The sequence below is a fragment of the Phoxinus phoxinus genome (genome assembly GCF_949152265.1).
Source record: "Phoxinus phoxinus genome assembly, chromosome: 21".
In the NCBI taxonomy this organism is placed as follows: domain Eukaryota; kingdom Metazoa; phylum Chordata; class Actinopteri; order Cypriniformes; family Leuciscidae; genus Phoxinus; species Phoxinus phoxinus.
In genome coordinates, this window is record NC_136896.1 from 3,388,898 (window position 1) to 3,401,891 (window position 12,994).

The 12,994-nt window shown below is 38.1% G+C and overlaps 2 protein-coding genes across 4 annotated transcripts in view; both read right to left on the reverse strand.

Annotated features, from left to right (window-relative positions):
- The window catches only part of adam12a (ADAM metallopeptidase domain 12a), a 103,237-nt gene extending 98,728 nt beyond the window's left edge, over window positions 1-4,509 (reverse strand). The window contains exon 1 of one of the 2 annotated variants that reach the window (XR_013795590.1): window positions 4,144-4,509. Coding sequence is in view for 1 of the 2 variants with exons in the window: in XM_079594518.1 (XP_079450644.1) it covers window positions 4,144-4,246 (103 nt within the window). In the remaining variant the exon portion in view is untranslated. The remainder of the gene's footprint in view (window positions 1-4,143) is intronic. The other variant, XM_079594518.1, reaches the window with a different exon arrangement.
- A 3,835-nt stretch (window positions 4,510-8,344) lies between these two features.
- Window positions 8,345-12,994, reverse strand: part of cUnh10orf90 (chromosome Un C10orf90 homolog) — a 33,794-nt gene continuing 29,144 nt past the window's right edge. For both annotated transcript variants that reach the window (XM_079596078.1, XM_079596077.1), the window contains exons 10-11: window positions 12,802-12,922; window positions 8,345-9,997 (exon numbers count right to left, since the gene is read on the reverse strand). In XM_079596078.1, coding sequence (XP_079452204.1) covers window positions 9,956-9,997; window positions 12,802-12,922 — 163 coding nt within the window. In that variant the 3' untranslated portion in view covers window positions 8,345-9,955. The remainder of the gene's footprint in view (window positions 9,998-12,801; window positions 12,923-12,994) is intronic.

The window sequence follows — 12,994 nt, forward strand, 5'->3', positions numbered from 1 at the left end:
AATGTTTCAAGACTTCTGAAGTCATAAGCTATTGGTTTTCACTGACAGACCGCGGCATGATGCATTTAAAACCGTGACCGCGGATGAGATTTCAGAGCTACAGGGAAGATTTTCAGTGAATAATGACAGAAAGTTTTGGCTTTTTCTTCTTATAAAGTTATCATATGAATTCAATATGACTTTATGCTCACCAAGGCTGCATTAATTTGATCAAAAATACGGTAGAAACAGTAACATAAAATGTATTCCTGTGATCAAAGCTGCATTTTCAGCATCATTACAGTCTTCAGTGTCACATGATCCTTCAGAAATCAGTATTATGAGGATTTTGTCTTTAATATCACTTTTGATCAATGTAATGCATTCCTATTGAATAAAAGTATTTACTTCTTGAAAAAATAAGTCATACTGACACTTGACTTTTGAACGTGTGTGTGTGTGTGTGTGTGTTTGTGTGCGTGTGTGTGTGTGTGTGTGTGTGTGTGTGTGTGTGTGTGTGTGTGTGTGTGTGTAAAAGCACTCTGGACCCTTTTGTGTTCTATAGTATCCAGCTGCAGACCCGCAGCACCACCAGTTTCAGAACCCCAGCGCCAGAACCGGAAGTAAGGGGCGGAGCTTACGTTCTAACACCAGCGCCAGAACAAGAAGTGAGGGGCGGAGCTTACGTTCTAAACCGAGTAACGCCCATAGGTAACGCCACCTAACGTTTTAGAGCGTAATTTGCTTAGACACGAAACGGTATGCTTTTATTACACACGAAACGTCATACTTTATACGTATGTTATACATTAAGGTACAGAAACATTGGGCTTCACCAAATTTTTAATATCGTGGTCCGTTGTATGCATTTATATTTAGGCTACTATGGTTCTTTTTTTATAATAATTTTGACAACGGTTACCTACATATTGTAAATACAGTTGTTATGATAACACATTTATTTATATTTTAGGACAGTTAAGCTGTCATTTGTAACTATACAATAATATAAAAACTATTTAGCTATTTTAGTAAAATGTTCTTATTAAAGTGGTAGACTACAAGCAGGAGTATGTGATTTGTGCACCACAAATTGACACTTACCGATCAGGTATTTCAAATAATTGTAAACTAGCATGAGAGAAAATGCCACAAACTATTGTAAAGTGACACATACCATTGTTAAATTAATTATGAAAACTGTCACCAATCATTCAGAAGTGTGCTGGACCTTGACACTGGCTTTTCACAATGCAGAGTAGTGTACGTCTGTAGATCATATATCTATTATAATGTGGATACAGCAAGTCAAATATTTGAACAAAACATTCAGGCATCTCCAGAAGGAATATATGTATTAAATTAATTTGTAGTTATTGTAGACTTGTATTGCTTGTCTCATTGTCAATAACTCCGCCCCTCACTTCCGGTTCTGGCGCTGGGGTTCTGAAACTGGTGGTGCTGCGGGTCTGCAGCTGGATATATCTCTTTGTGTTCCACAGAAGAAAGAAATTCAAGCACATTTAAACGACATGAGGGTGAGTAAATGATGACAGAAAGTTTTCATCTTCTGCTGAACTTTAACTTCAAACATGCCAGCACAGTCACAGAAGTGGGAACGAACTCTCTGGTTTTCCCACACGCTGCGTCTGGAGGGAAAGTGAGCGTTTGTAGAAGACTCAGGGACAGCGTTCACACACACAGTCGTCGACATCCTCTCTCAAACACATGTTGGTAGGAGCGCTGCTTTGATCGTGTGTCTCTGTAACCTTGTTGTCACATCAACGGTTTCTGGTTTTACACCCCACTGTGACGGGCTCATCTCTCTTCCTCGTGTCTTTCCCTCTGTTCTTTCTCTTGACTTCCACCTCACATCTTTCCACACTCATCTTTCTCCCTTTAATGACTCACGAATGACTAACAGTTCTTGTAATCGAACAAAAAGTCAAGAACCATTCCAGAAAGTGCCCCTATTATGCAATTTTTAAGGTACCTAATTTTGTATAATAGGTTTACCGAGGTAAAAATACCACTAATGTTCCAATTATATATATTGCAGTGTCAGCTCTTTTCTCACAGTGTCTGAAATGGTTCGGTCTCTCTAAACCCCTCCTTTCCGTGAGCTTCCTCTGCTCTGATTGGTCAGATGGCCAAGTCTGCTGTGATTGGTCGATCGCTTACAGCACGAGTCATACACCCATTAACACTGCACATCTGAATTTCAGCTCTTTCTCAGCCCTTGATACAGTAATGATTGCATTGGTTTTACCGTATCAGTTCTGGCGTGAGTCCTCATCCTTAGTGCATCAAAGTGGATTTACTTTAGCAGCAGAAAACAGCGTCTTCTCGACATGATCAACACGAACCAAACTCTCCCAGTCTCAGATAAACTACAGTGTGTGAGGGCGGGGCAAAGCAGACGCTGTTCACCGACAGCCAATCAAGACCACAGGCTGGCATTATGCAAATTTGTTACAAACCTACGCAGGTTCAGCAGGAAGTGAGACTGACGACTCGTTTCGAGAAGTTCATAATCAATTCTTTCTTTCGGGAGACAAAACTTCATTTGTCTTTGAAACTTTGCCAACCTTTTACATTCACAATCAGCTATATTACACACTATATGAAATGTAATATCCCAAAAAGCATAATAGGGGCACTTTAAACTCAAGAATGATCTATTTTAATTGATTGGAGAAGTTCTTGAGAAATGTAAACTTACTTTACTACATAAAAGGTTATGCATATAGTTTCACTTTTGTTTAGTAAAAAAATTATCGTTAATTGGAATCATCGCACCAAATCATTCTCTGCATAATTTCTGTTCTTGGTGATAATGGTGGCTAATTTCCCACAGTTTTACACCAGTACCAGTACTGTAACTATACCGTAACTATGACTATAAGATGCTCCACATCTCCCCCTCCCGCCAGCGCACCTGTTCTGTATAAGTGCTCTGATTTAATGAGGGTATCTGTGGCTGATCAAGCACCACGTCGCCCTAAACGTTGTGTCATTCATCAAATCTGCCACTGTTGCATGCAGCGGGTTTGTTTCATTAGTTCAGCCCCTGCGCTCTCACATCCTATAATCACCCTGACTGCGTCCACCAAACCCGCTCATTTCATATCAGTTACCGTGTCTATGATGAATGAGCTTTTAACTATTAATGATCGTCTACATGCAATTAACTCAGCAGAGCACACAATAACATAATCATCACACGCACACAAATACATTTAGCATCAGGAGGCAAAGAGAGACTGATTGTTTTCTGTGTTAATTAAGAGCACTTTACCAGTGATGATGTGTTTATAGAGAGAGAGAGAGAGAGAGAGAGAGAGAGAGAGAGAGAGAGAGAGAGAGAGAGAGAGAGAGAGAGAGAGAGTTACTCCTTATCTTAAAGTAAAACCTCTGCAACTGTTGCATTACAGTAATGAAAATAAGATGTTTTTGCATTATTGTAAAGCGAATTTTGGGGGAGAAATGTGCCTAATTAATTATCATAACATGATACATAGCCTATACATTATATAACAGTATATATATATATATACTATATTACCCCTAATAAGCTGCATTTTCATGAGGAATCAAACTCAAAATAAATAAGAAATTATATTTTAAATATGACAGGTTTTTGTGACATTCAACCACATTCAGCTGTATATGCCATGGAATCATGTGTACAACTACTGACAACCCACAAAGTTATCAAAAATAGAAACCACCAGCAAAACACAAATCTGTTCTGTTATTGCCTCTGTTGACAAAGCACACAGATCCCCTCAAGTTGTTGTTCTGGAGAAACATCAGAGCATGTTCTTCATACACAACGTGCAACAGTTCATCAGTTCTGCAGCTTTGAGGAAAAGAGCTCTCGAAACAAACTGTGACAAAACCAACTGAGCTTGTAGACAGTGTGTAGGATGTGGAAACTTCTAAATTAGGCTACTTGTCAAAGTCAAAGCATTTGCAATTTACGGGTCAGATGAGGTAGAAACAGTGTCTTAAAGAAACAACTGTGCGCTTTCACGTATGTGTGCCCATGATGCCCAAAACTGCTGCTTGACTACATAGGCAGCGCAAAAGGTTTGAGTCGCAGCCACACAGTCATGTGAAAGTTTTAAGTGCATAAAGCAATTACACTTAAATGTGTGTTACCTGCTGTAAACAGCCTCCCGGCGCAGCAGACAGTCAGCACGGACACAACATGCGCGCAGACCGCGGGCAGGAGCGCACACTTCGGGCTGTACCGGCTGGACATGGTGCCCGACGGGAATCCGCGCGGATCACGGCAGAACGACCATAATATAGAGCAGCGACGGCAGACACACGGCGGCTGAGGACTTCCGACACTTCCTGAAATCTGAGAGACTCTCAGGGCGTCAGGAGCGTTTAGACGCGCGCGCCACACATCAGCTCTCCATGAGCGCACGAGCCACATAAACTCGGGCAGCCTCGTGCAACGGTCTGCGCGCACGTGTGTGTGTGCGCGAGCGCGACGATGTCCTCCTGACGCCTCTGATTTTGGATAAGTGTAAAAACGCAGCCTAGATCAGAAACGGCGGTAACAGTTTATAATATCTCTCATTAATATTCGCTAACAAACAATATGCTTAACAAACCGTCTTTGTTTTGGTTGCAATTAAGGGTCTTTGGCTAAAGAAGCATTTCTACAGTTATTGTCCACCCCAAAAATTTATATTCATTGAACTCACGTTTAGTCACTATATATAAGTTGTCATATTTGGAACCTACTGTTAATTTGAGACAAAATAGCTAATGCAAAAGGAAAATAAATAATAATAAATAATAATAACAATTTACCTTCAGGCATTACATAATGTTATAGATGTTATTAATGAAAGATTGTGTTTTCCATGCCAGAGGATAACTGCTAAACCCTATATGTTATGAATATTATTTTATGAGTGAGACAGTGAGCTGAAAGGGCAACGAACTCTGCATTGATCAGTTTAACCTAGTGTCAGTATTCTGTTTTAATTGAAGGATAATAATTAATTGAAATGGTCATCATGCCATTTAATCCCATAATTAGTATAGGACCAAGAATAGAATATTATAAAATATATCAATTGATTCAACATGACAAGTAATTCAGAGCCACGGTTACTTGTAATGCTTCATGTCATGTGAATGATCTCTAATGATGGCCTTAAATAAATAATTGAATAATACTAACTCCCAGTGCAGCAGTGTTGGACCAGCATGCACTGCATTGCACATGCAGTTTGTGAATCTGTCCTGATTTACTGCAGCACAAACGTGAAAAACCCATCCATGATGACCCTGTGCATTATTCAAAAGCTGCATCACATTAACAGCATGCAAAACCTCAGACTGCGCACGCAGGAACCACACTGAGTACAATGACAACACGAACAGCGTTTGCTGTGCAGACAGACGTGAGTGAAAATCTCATTTCCAAAGAGCAAAAGACTGTGTGATTTCATCATTCTGTTCTTGCATTACCCCGATTTCAAAACCCCAGACAGGAATGGATCCAAGAGACAGCAGAAATCCATTTGAAACACATCCTCAAAGACTGTCCTGTAGCTGGAAATGAAGAAACAGACTTTAACATCGAACCAACCCACATTTAGACAGCGATTAGCTTTTCTCCAAGAACTATTTAATGAAATGCTAAAGCAGGAATGACTGTCAGAGTAAGCGAATACGTCTGAATAACAGGATCTTTCTGGGCTCCTCTGCTCTTCCTAGCCTAAATCTTCCTTTAATGATAAATGACGGACAGTTCTTGTACATTAATTGGACAAAAAGAGTCAGGAACCATTCCTAAAGTGCCCCAATGCCTAATGTTGTTTTGGAGGTCTTCTACAATAGGTTTACATGCATCCAAGTCCAAAAAAAACACTAATTTATCTCATAATATACAGCATATAGCAATAATGCAGCATCAGCTTTTTTCTCACAGTGTCCATATGTCACTGTCCAGCAGGATTTTCCTTTTCTTGAATTGTTCATGAGTTATTCTGAAACTGCCGTCTTTCCCATTTCAAAAACTAATGAGTGTGCATAAGAATTTAAATGCGGTTTCACAAAAAAAACATCTACCAGATAAATAATGATTTAAGTGTTAATAAATTGCAACAATAATACAATAATTACTAAATAATAGCAAAAATAATATGAAAAAATATGACACACCGTAAAATATTTTCATGATTAATTATCACAACTTTTTTTCTTTTGTCAAATCAACTTAGATTGACTAACGGTGTACTATTTTGAGTTTCGGTTTATTATTCCAATCTCTTTATTTGTATTAGCCTAACTAATTTTTGTTTTGTTTCAATGAACTAAATTTTAAGGCCACTATTTTTCTTACTGTTTTAAAGGGGCTACATTGAATTCAAAAACCCTCAGTGACACCAGTGTCCGCAACGTATTGCTCGTGCTTACAACACAGGCTACAAGAGAGACTGAATGTGATTCAATGCCCAGTTCTTTTTTGTTCGTTATTTAGAAGTAAAAATAAGTTGGAAATACCTTTGCAGCGTTAACAAACACACAGACGCCCTGAATGTTGGAGGCCCGTTTCAAACAGTTGAGGAACCCTAATGAGAAAAAAAGACAAAGAAGCATTTTGTGAAGTGCGACTGCAATTACTTTATTTTCTCTGTTATATACAACAATGTTATCTCATATTTCACTATTTAATAGTCTATTTATAAAAAGTAGTCTATCGTTATATAGGCCTATCTCTCGCCAACTCATTGTCTTAACGAGTGAGTCATTGAATCATTCATTCAAACAATTTGTTCAAAACGGCTGATTCCTTCTGTATGAGTGAGTCGTTTAGTCATTCGTTACAATGATTTGTTCAAAACATGGATTTGTTCAGAAACATCACTGTGTTTCTCGGCTCTGCTGTGGATTTGTTTAGAATTATTTTCATTATTAACTCACATCCTTTTGATTTTCCCGGAGAAAACGTATCGAGTACTTCACATGTGTGTGTGTGAGTGTGTGTGTGTTCAGGGAATTTCCTGTAGTAAAAAAATACCATCAGCTCTTAATTGTTGAAGTCATTACTTACTCATGTTAATGAGGAACACAAAGGGCCCCTATTTGGTAGAATGGCCCTCATGTGTTGGAGGAAACAGACATAACTCTGAGGCGTCCCATCCCGTCCCGGGGTCAATGCGCCAGCTGTCTTCAGACGAGCTCCTGTGGGAGAGCAGGGTCAGTGCACACCATATAAACTTCATTTGCATGCTCTCACCTGTGCCGTCCATTCACTGCTGTGGGGAAAACCTGTGATGCTAAGACATGCAGTATGATGGATTACCTGTGGTGTCTCCATTTCACCTGAACCACTGAACTGGAGGGTCTGGTTCTCATATCTCCAGGTATAGAGCCATATTCAGGCCTCAGTAGGGGTGATTGGGTCCAAACGAACAGAACAGGCTTTACAATCCCAGACAACAGGGTCTCTGGTTTCACAAACGCCTTTGAGATATCCTATTACTCATGCAGCATGTCATTTTGATCAGTGTGTAAAACCCTTTTGTATCTTAAGAACCACAATAATTCTCTGAGAAAAGGCGATTTATGGGTTTACGCGGCTCGCTCTGGTTCTAGGTCAGTGTTCCACTGTAGTCATCATCATCCCGCTATGATTCATCACGGCTCTTCATCCCACGCCAGAAGAAGTTTCTCTAGAGCAATATTCATCCATCCATCCAGCCGAAATGTATTCAATTTCCTGTTATTTAGGATTGTGCTTTTACAATCCTGTCAAATTTATTATCATCAAACTCAAAGCCCAGAACACTGAGAAAAGCCTCTTGCAAAAACACATCAATATTCCTCATGACATTAAGAAAAGATTCTAAATTTAGTTGCATGGCCTAGAAGAAAAAAATATGTTTTAAGATATGTGCTAAAGGTTTAGTGAATATTTGAAGGTATAAATGTAATTTGGAAGCAGAAAGCTGAATTGTCAGCACTGGCAACTAAATGGACTCTTTGTCCGTTCGTGCACAAGAAAGTGAATATTAATATAATATAATATTATAATTTTGTCTGCACAGATGGATGTCTTTGGCCATTACTTCACGTCTTGCGCCATGAACCAGGGTTATTATAGTTAACTTAAACCATAAAAAAAGTTAATTAAATGAAATACTCATAATTAACTCATAAAACTGCATGCCATAGTATCTCAATGCAACTAAAACAATACTGCCAAGTTAAGAATGAATAAAACAGGGTCTCCCGAAATGAGGTTCATGAGGAAACTGCAGGTGGTTCATGAGTTTATGAATATCTAATAATTTAATAAAAAAGTGAAAATAAAAACAATCAAAATAAAACGTGTTAAAAAAGATTAAATATTTAATTTGTTTATCTCCATGCCTTGTCAGAGACTATTAACAATCATCAGAGAACCGTGGAAATGCAAATGTGTTGTCAAATTATTGAAATATTAAATGAAACGATCAGAGGGACTTCAAGTCAATATTTTTAGCTCAAAGGAGTTTTGGAATCTCAGGCATAAAACCTGAAAAACGGTCAGTAAAGTCAGCATATTTATAGCTATTTAAAATGCAAATATGAAAAAAACTCAACTAAAAGCTTGAGCATTCGCACTATGTTTACATAGCCTACATTATGGCCTAATATGCATCATCACATTCACAACGAAAGCTATTATTTGACTCCAGCACACAAGCAATGATTTGATCTCCAAAAACCCAGTAGTTCAATAAAAGACATAATATAAGGTGTTTGGAATCATGTTTTACTGCAAGACTTGTGTGTATAACTCGCCGTAGACTACTGCACGGTCATGTCCCGTCTGAGCAGGCACGTGTGGGACAGTCTTGGCTGGTTCTGAGAGAGGACAAAAGCCTCTTTCACCCGCGCGAGCGAACTGCTCCATTAGAGATGCATTCCTATTCAGACGGGGTCAAATTCCTCTTGCTCCCGGCTAATGGCTCGGAGACACGGACAGAGGAAGGCTCCTGATGTCGCAATAAGCCCGCAGACCGTACGACTGCAAGGCAGAGAGCAAGATCACAGTCCCTCGTGTCGAAGAGCTCTTCAAATGTCCCGTTCTTTGGATTTTAGGCTTTAGCGAGCTGTAATGTGCGCTTGTGTGTGTCTCGACGGAGTGAACAGTCTGTGTATATATATCTCTCAGAAGCCAAAGACTCAAGATGTCCTGTGTTGATCAGTGTCATGTGATGCTGTTTGGAGACTGAGGAGTGATTTCTGAAGGATCATGTGACACTGAAGACTGGAGTAATGATGCTGAAAATTCAGCTTTGACCACAGGAATAAATCACACTTTAAAATATAATTACAATTGATACAAAACACTTATTTTAAACTGTAAAATAATAGGGCTGTAAACGATTAATCGCGATTAATCACATCCAAAATAAAAGTTTGTGTTTACATAATATAGCCTATGTCTGTGTATTGTGTATAATTATTTTGTATATATAAATACACACACACATGCATGTATATATTTAAGAAAAATGTGTTATTTATATAAAATAGTTCTACTTATATATAATATAAATTATATAAAAATATATATGCAGTATAAATGCAAATATTTCTCAAATATATACATGCATTTGTGTGTATTTATATATACAAAATAATTATACACAATACACACACATATATTATGTAAACACAATCTTATATTTTTGATGCGATTAATCGCAATAAGCCCTATTTCACAATATTGCTGTTTTTACTGTATTTTTTTTGATCAAACAAATGCAGTCTTAGTGAACAGAAGAGAAACATTAAGAAATCGCTCTTATTCCACACGTTTGACCCGTAGTGTACAGAGGGAATAGATGTAATCCAGAGGCACTTTTATTCTGCTATTCCATAACATTTATAACCGTTGTCATGTCATAATTTTCATCTGTGGAGTGAGAAGAAACACGAGTCCAAGGCGGTGTCAGTGATTTCCTCCTCGCTGCAAAATCTGCTCCAGAAGTTTCTGTAAAAAAAATAAAGAAAAACATAATTTAGTCAGTTTTGTTCCAAATGTCCATAATTTGTGGTCAGCATGGGCTGGACATGCCAATAGTTTTTGTTGAAACACATCATAATTAATACTGGATGTCTGGGTGATTTGGTGAGAAACGCTGTTTTTAAAACAAACAATCATTGCCGTTTTAAGGAAGATATTAAAAGTCAATTTGAACTTTTGTTTCTCTTGTGAGTGTTGAAATGTTCTCTCTATGCGTGAAGACTTTTCTCTTCTGTGAAACATTTACAAAATGTGTTCAAATCATATTACATAATACAGAGACGTTACAGTATTTTACTTTACAATATTTTTAAGTTCTTATGGCACTTTTTCATATTTATATTTTTTGTTTGTGAAGGGAATAAGAAGTGAATTAGTGGATGAATTTTTATATAATCTGACTGGAGCTTTGTGAGGGATTGCAACCACTGGTTGTCTGGAGTCTGGAATCAATTTCGTATCACCATCACACGCAATATCAGAAAACACACAGTTACTATTATTCCAAATGAAGGTTGATCAAGGCGGCGTGATCTCAATATAGACGAATGTTGAAGAATCACCCACAGAAAAGATGGAGAAACAGAGAGGGAACATGGGAAAAGCATCCAGCCTCATGACGGACACACACATATTGGCTGGCAATGATGTTATTGGCTTTATGCCTGTGTGTGTGTGTGTGTGTGTGTGTGTGTGTGTGTGTGTGTGTGTGTGTGTGTGTGTGTGTGTGTGTGTGTGTGTGTGTGTGTGTGTGTGTGTGTGTGTGTGTGTGTGTGTGTAATCATGTGCTGTGCTATCATTGGCAGTAACTGGGTGTTCGGTCCTGTGAACAGTAGCTCCACACACACACACACACACACACACACACACACACACACACACACACACACACACACACACACACACACAATGCTGTGCCAACCAGAGGACATTCAAAACACATACGCACACGCAGATAATACTTTCATATTATTCGTCTCTCACATGCACACCAACACATGCACACCATTACCACCATCTTAATCAATAACTAAAGGTTATTTTCTTATTTCTCATAATGCCAGAACATGAAATATAAAAATAAAACTGAGGATGAAACTTTGACCATTTTTAGAACAGCACTATATCTAATATATAACTAATATCATGATGAAACTGTTGAAAGAGTTGACATGACATTTCTGTGTGTAAGTGAATATGATGTTTGACTAATACACTGAAGCTCTGGCCTACAGCGCCCTCTGGTGGAAGAAGAGGAGGACATTTACCCTGATTGAGGTCATCGTAGGATTGAATAGTGCTATTTCTTAATAGCAAATCATACAAAATATTTATATTGAATTATTTATGTACAGTCAAATTACTATATATATATATATATATATATATATATATATATATATATATATTATATTACTATATATAAAGTTATAAATGAGTCATAATGTGTTAAAATCACAAATATAAGTTCTTAAAATTGCAATTTTCTTTAATATGCAGGCTATATATTTAGATATTTTTTTTATGATGGAAATGAGAAGTGAATTTGTAGATTCATTTTAAGATTTTAAGAGTTTTATTAGGGATTGCAACCAAATTCACTTACCAGTGTTTAAAATAAATTGTATACATACATTTGATACAAATGTATCTGGTGTTACCCGCAGCATTGTACATGTGCATGTGTTTTTATCTGTATCATATATTATATTCTAGTAAAGTGCAGTTTTTGTTTAATAATGTGGTCTATCAGTATGAGTTTGCTGTTTTTTTTTTATGGTACTGAATGATTACATGCATTTCTATGGTACTTCAGGATACTTCAAAGAATATCATAGTATTACTACAGTTTAATTTCCAAAAACATGTTTTTTTATGAAGATTGACCAGAATCAAGTATTCCTGAGAGCTGTATAATATAAGACACACACATACCTGACTCTAAAGCCTGAAGATTATAATGACCCCCATGAAGCGTTCAGGCTGTGTGACTCCGTTCACCTCTCTCAGTGTGTGTAACTACACACATCAGTCTCACATTAGTGCTCACAACACTGTGACCCTACAGGTCTCCTTTCTTGCCTTCAGGAAACTCAGAGACTTCCAAAATAGTGTCACAGATTAACACAAAAGTTCATGGTATTGTGTGCGGAGAACTGGGAGAAAACATGACTAAACAACACATGCATATATTTTCTGATTGACTGTGTTCACCTGGTCTGGACACGTTATTAGGATTTATTCAAATAATGCAAATAATGACATAAAACAAAAGCTTTCTGAGTCGGAGTGATGTGCAAACGTGAAGACAGGCCTAGAAATGTGTGTTTCCTGACACTTGAGTATGGCTCTCTGTCAGGGACTGTAAGAGTAAGATGTGTTTAGGAACAAAATGCATCGGGAAAATCAATCCCGACTGCTTAAGGGGTGGAAAGGGTTTAGAGAAGTCGTCCTTCTCCGGTCCGATGGAATTAGTGGAGTTTTGTTAAGATAACCGAATACCTTGTGACGGCATATTGGAAAAGCTTCACGTTGAGGATTAATGCTGAGAATTAATCTCATTTGTTGAACCAGTTAACGCCGACTAAAAATGCAATCCCACACACACACACACACACACACACACACACACACACACACACACACACACACACACACACACACACACACGCGCGTGGTAATGATTACCGATGGACCTCGGAGCTGATCTGAGATCTGTCTTCACTTCTGCTCTCAGATCAGTCCTACATGTCCACAAACAGCAGCGGTACCTTTTTAAAGAGCTCTGCCCGCAGCCTGTTGGTCCGAGATGCCAGTTTTCTTTTCTCCTCGTCTTTTTTTCGCTTTTCTTCCTCTCTCCTCTTCCTCACTTCAGGGAGCTGGTTATAATTCCTGTCAATCAAAGCTCAGGGTTAGATGCTTGACATACTAGCTGCCGTTTATAAATGAGCACTGTTGCACAGA